General features: G+C 46.8%; 1 protein-coding gene across 1 annotated transcript in view; it reads left to right on the top strand.

Annotated features, from left to right (window-relative positions):
- Positions 1–4,175, top strand: part of IL5RA (interleukin 5 receptor subunit alpha) — a 51,221-nt gene extending 47,046 nt beyond the window's left edge. Inside the window, exon 11 of the mRNA XM_007450040.1 lies at positions 4,089–4,175. Within this exon, the coding sequence (XP_007450102.1) occupies positions 4,089–4,175 (87 nt within the window). The remainder of the gene's footprint in view (positions 1–4,088) is intronic.
- The last annotated feature ends 1,254 nt before the right edge of the window (positions 4,176–5,429 follow it).

The following is a 5,429-nucleotide window of genomic DNA, read 5'->3' as shown; positions in this document are numbered from 1 at the left end:
TTCCGATCTGTAAATGTGACATCTCACCTTATTTTTGTAGGTTTTCTTTAATTTTTGTCAGCAAGGTCTTGGGATGTTCAGTGTATTGCAGGTTGCTTGTTAAATCTGTCCTTAAATTGAATGGTTATTTAGATCAGGGGCCAGCCGACTTTCTGTAAAGAGCCAGATAGTAAACATTCAAGGGCCAAATGCTTTATCACACTGCCACTGTAGTGGGAAAACATCCACAGACAATATGCAAATGGCTCTGGACAATAAAACTTTACAAAATCTGGCAATGAGCCAGACTCAGCCCACAGGCTGCAGACTGCAGACCCTCATCAAGCAATTTTCTTAACAAATTTCATTTTCTCTCTGATAAAGTTACTCATGGTAGGATGAGTCAACTGGTGACTGGTTGTAGGGGCGTTTGGGTCGATCACTCACTCACCAAAATGCATCACTGCAGTAAGAGGTGACCTTTCTTTAGAGTTTGCAGTTCGGGTGTTTGGGATGATTTAGCGCATGACAGTTACTGACCTACTGAAGCAGAGAATCGAGGCTGGCCCAAAAGTCACCCCTACCCTCAGTTCCACCCTTGTGGTCTCCTTTATCAGGGGGACCTCCGGCTTGCTCTTGTTAACCCGTAGCTTTTCTGGAAGGAAGGTGTGCCCCACTGTGAAACTTGTTTCTCTTCCTGTGAATTCGTGCTGTGGATCCCTCCTGGATCTGGCACACTCATGCCTGGAAAGCACCTGTGGTTTAAGCAGCAGACTCAAGTCATCTGTCCCAGTCTCTTAATAGCACATCTTAGTGCTGGTATCTCATTTCCCTTCACAGCCCCCAAAGATTTCCTTGCACATTCTGAGGTTGGTAAAAGAAACTGGCTTAACAGCTTACTGTGTAAGTTTGCGGTTTGTTGTTAATTAAAATCAACTCATGGGGACTTCCCTGGTGGTTCAGTGGTAAAGAATCAGCCTTCCAGTGCAGGGAACGTGGCTTTGATCCCTGGTTGGGGAACTAAGATCCCACATGCCGCGGGGCATCTAAGCCAGCACCACAACTACTGAGGTCGGCGCCTCAACTAGAGAGCCCATGTGCCGCAAACTACAGAGCCCACACGCCCTGGAGCCTGTGAGCTACAGCTAGAGAAGAGAAAACCCACACGCCAAAACTAGAGAGAAGCCCGCACATCCAAGACCCGATGCAGCCAAAAAAAGACAAACAAACAAACAAACCATCAAGTCATGTGTGCAAAACAACAACTCTTGGGGTAGACAGGCTGGTTTCAGAATAAGCAAAGGATTCGTGTCAAAACCCATCACTGCCAAGCTCTTCCAGACAACGCACTTTCCTCTCACATTGCAGCGGGTCAGGAAAAACAGATCAGTGAGAGGGATGGGGTGAGGCGGGAGGGCCGCAGGGCGGAGGGGAGAGTGGGGAGAACTGGGGAAATGAAGGGTCACCTCCTGCTCTCAGTTCTACCACCTCCACCTGGAGGAGTAGGTGCCTCAGTACAGAGCTGACCACAGCTGGGCCATGTGAGGCAGTGCCCCAGCCTGTACCTTCAAAGGCAGAGCCTGTGTAACCCACTTTTGGGGCCTTTGCTACAAGGACAACGAGGGGGCCCATTAGAGTTATGGGCAAACCGCCGGGAAGCCTCCCGCTGGTGGGAAAGGAAACCCTCCGCTTTTCATCACCGCTCACACCTCTAAGCTTGATGTTGGTACCCAGAATCCTGGGGTTCAGAGGGTAGCTGCCAACCCAGAGAGGCTGTTAAGCATGTTTTTGCTTGTCCAGGCCTGAGTTAGAAATTGTTCTGTAACGTTCAAGACACAGGTTCTGGTGGGAGGAGAGGGAGGGAGGAAGCAGGGGGATGAGCTTTTTAGTGATAAAAAAGACTCACTGAAAAGACTCTTATTCTCAGCTTTCCATTTGTTACAGACTGGTTTCCAGCCATTCTTTGTTTCTACGCTGGTAACCGGAGAGGGTTCCTTCCGAGACTAAGTAGACAACAACCTATTAAAAATACGTAAGGGGCTTCCCTGGTGGCGCAGTGCTTGAGAGTCCGCCTGCCGTTGCAGGAGACGCGGGTTCGTGCCCCGTTTCGGGAAGATCCCACATGCCGCGGAGCGGCTGGGCCCGTGAGCCATGGCCGCTGAGCCTGCGCGTCCGGAGCCTGTGCTCCGCAAATGGGAGAGGCCACAACAGTGAGAGGCCCGCATAACGCAAGGAAAAAAAAAAAAAAAAAAAAAAAAAAATACGTAAGGCAGGGAGCACAGGTGCCGTGTTCATCGCTGCATATTCAATGCATCACGTGGTGTCCAGTGCAAAAAATGTGCTGGGACTTCCCTGGCGGTGCAGTGGTTAAGACTCCACGCTCCCAATGCAGGGGACCCGGGTCCAATCTCTGGTCAGGGAACTAGATCCCACACGCATGCTGCAACTGAGAGCCCACGTGCCGCAACTAAGAAAGATCCCCCGTGCTGCAACTAAGACCCAGCACAGCCAAAAAAACAAAAGTGTGGAATGATTCCTACATTGTTGGTGGGAATGTAAGTTGGTGCAGCCACTATGGAAAACAGTATGGAGGTTCCTCAGAAAACTAAAAATAGAACTACCATATGATCGAGCAATCCCACTCCTGGACAAAACTATAATTCAAAAAGATACATGCACCCCTGTGTTCACAACAGCACTGTTCACAATAGCCAAGACATGGAAACAACCTAAATGTCCATTGACAGATGAATGGATAATGAAGATGTGGTGCGTATATACAGTACAATGGAATACTAGTCAGCCATAAAGAATGAAATAATGCCATTGGCAGCAACATGGATGCAACTAGAGATTATCATGTTAAGTGAAGTCAGTCAGAAAGAGAAAGACAAATACCATATAATATCACTTATATGTGGAATCTAAAATATGGCACAAATGAACCTATCTACAAAACAGAAACAGACTCATAGACATAGAGAACAGACTTGTGGCTGTCAAGGGCGGGGTGGGGGGAGGGATGGGCTGGGAGTTTGGGGGTGGTAGATGCAAACTACTGTATATAGGATGGATAAACAACAAGGTCCTACTGTATAGCACAGGACACTATATTCAATATCCTGTGATAAACCATAATGGAAAATAATATAAAAAAATAATATATATGTGTAGAACTGAGTCACTGCTGTCCAGCAGAGACGGGCACAACACTGTAAATCAACTATACTTCACTTAAAAAAATATGAAAAAGGGCTTCCCTGGTGGCGCAGTGGTTGAGAGTCCACCTGCCGATGCAGGGGACGCGGGTTCGTGCCCCGGTCCGGGAAGGCCCTCAGTGAACTGTGGTCTAGAGCAGGAGTTGGAAAACGATGACCCACAAGCCAAATAGGGCCGGGGCCTGTTTTTGTACGACCTGTCAGCTAAGAATGGATTTCTCATGTCTAAAGGGTTGTAAAAAAAAAAAAAAAAAAATGAAAAAGATGTGCTGAATGAGTAAAGGGGGGGGGGGTGTCAAGGAATACAATCTCTTACAGAAGGTATTTTTTTGGTCATGAATTTTGTAATTAATATCAGCATTATCTATAATAGCCAAAATTGGACATAACACCCCTATTTAAGGGAAGACTACAGTCAACTGTGGATGGCATACAATGGAACTATTCAAAATGAGGCAGCCGAAGAACATACAGTCATCCCTCAGCATCTGCAGGGAGCATGGTTCCAAGAGACCCGGCGGGCACCAACATCCGCAGACGCTCGGGTCCGTTATGTAAAAGTGTGAAGCCTGTGGATACCGAGGGCTGGCTGTATGGAATTTAAAATAGGATGTGATGCTACGTAGAAAGAAATCCACTTATAAAGCTCTTCATATAACTGTAAAGGTAACTTTCTATCTAGAAAAAAGGGCTGAAGACAAACAGTGGGCTGTGCTTGGGAGTTAAGTTCATCGGTATTTTTTGGTTTTCTTCCTACTTATTTTCCGTATTTTCTTCAGTGACCATTTACTATTTCCATAAGCAAAATTGACTTGAAACCAACTGTAAAGAAATTCAAAGACTCAGAAAGTTCTCTAGAAGACATCTAAGGAAGGATGCTTTGTTTTGCAGAAAACTGGTTCCAGTGAAACAGAAATTGAAGTCATAAGCTATGCGGAGGAGGCTGGATCTGAGACCCTGGAGGACTCCGTGTTTTGACTGTCCCCGGAGCATTGTCAAAACCAACTCACACTCACGAGCCCTGGGGATAAGAATGGGAACAACTGTTTCTTGGCTAAGAGGAGTTTGGAGTTTACCGGACACTCAATTTAGCTGCAAGGGGAAAAACACCCAGACAAATCCCTAACTCACACAGGTTGATTGATTCATCTGACTGTCCTGCCAGGTCTGATCTCTGCACAGGGCAGCACCTCCTCACCTGCCAGCCTCCTGATCTGCATCACTCACCTCAAACACTTCTGCACGAGAGACAGTTATTAAGGCTAACATCAACTGTGTTTACTCTGGTAGTGCCACGCTGACTGGTTCACCTGCCAATGGTAACGATCAGCTAAAATCTCAGGAAGAAAGCATTCTGCACCATCCTGGAGTGAATAGTGAACTTGGATTGAAGACTGTCTTCCCTATAGCAAGTGGGAGCCATGGTGTTTTTATCCTGAGTTTGGGAATACTTTTTCTTTCAAGTAGTGTGTGTCTGTGTTTATGTGTGTATGTATGTGTGTGTGTGTGTGTGTGTGTGTGTGTGTGAAAGAGAGCGAGGGGGGGGGGAAGGGAGGGAGGGAGGGAATCTCAAGTTCTATAGGCACAATCAAGTTAGTGTCATTTGAGGCAAACTGATTTCAAAATATAAGAAGCTAACGTATCAGTCCATACCAAAGGAGGGGACAGGATTTTGTTTGAAGATTATATTCTCAAAGCCAGCCTTGATATTCTGGGAATATACCGAGAAAGGCATTGGGTGGAATTGTGTTGGAAGGGGATCACTTAATCAAGAATGAATTTTCTGAAAAGACGTCTGCTTGCAAAGACTTCAGAGCAACCTGTTGGGCATCTGGTCAAGGAGTGCTGGGTCAACGCTAGCCTTGGAGGTTTGGAAGGGGTCCTACAGGTATCTCAATAAACATGTCAATCTAGACAGGAATTCCTCCTCTAACATCCTCCTGTATGAGTCTGCAACTAGATCGGTGGCCCTTGCGATGGGCCATGGGCTACAGGTAGAAACAAGTACAGGTGTGGCCTGGGCAGAGAGGGGTTAGGAGGGACAGTTGGTACTTGAAGGGATCCAAACAGTGCTGACTGTACACAGCCCTGGAGCAGGAAGGTTAGAACAGGGAAAGGTCACAGTGCTCAGAACGAACCTCCACTATGGCAGACTCTTTACATGCTTTTCATGGTTGATTTAGTCAGTCTGAGAGAGGAATGGGGCATGTTGACTACCAAATACTTCCAGGG

This window comes from Lipotes vexillifer, unplaced genomic scaffold, assembly GCF_000442215.2.
Source record: "Lipotes vexillifer unplaced genomic scaffold, Lipotes_vexillifer_v1.1 scaffold1041, whole genome shotgun sequence".
NCBI lineage: Eukaryota > Metazoa > Chordata > Mammalia > Artiodactyla > Lipotidae > Lipotes > Lipotes vexillifer.
Note: the sequence above shows the minus strand (reverse complement) of the source record. Positions and strands in the feature narration are given on the sequence as shown.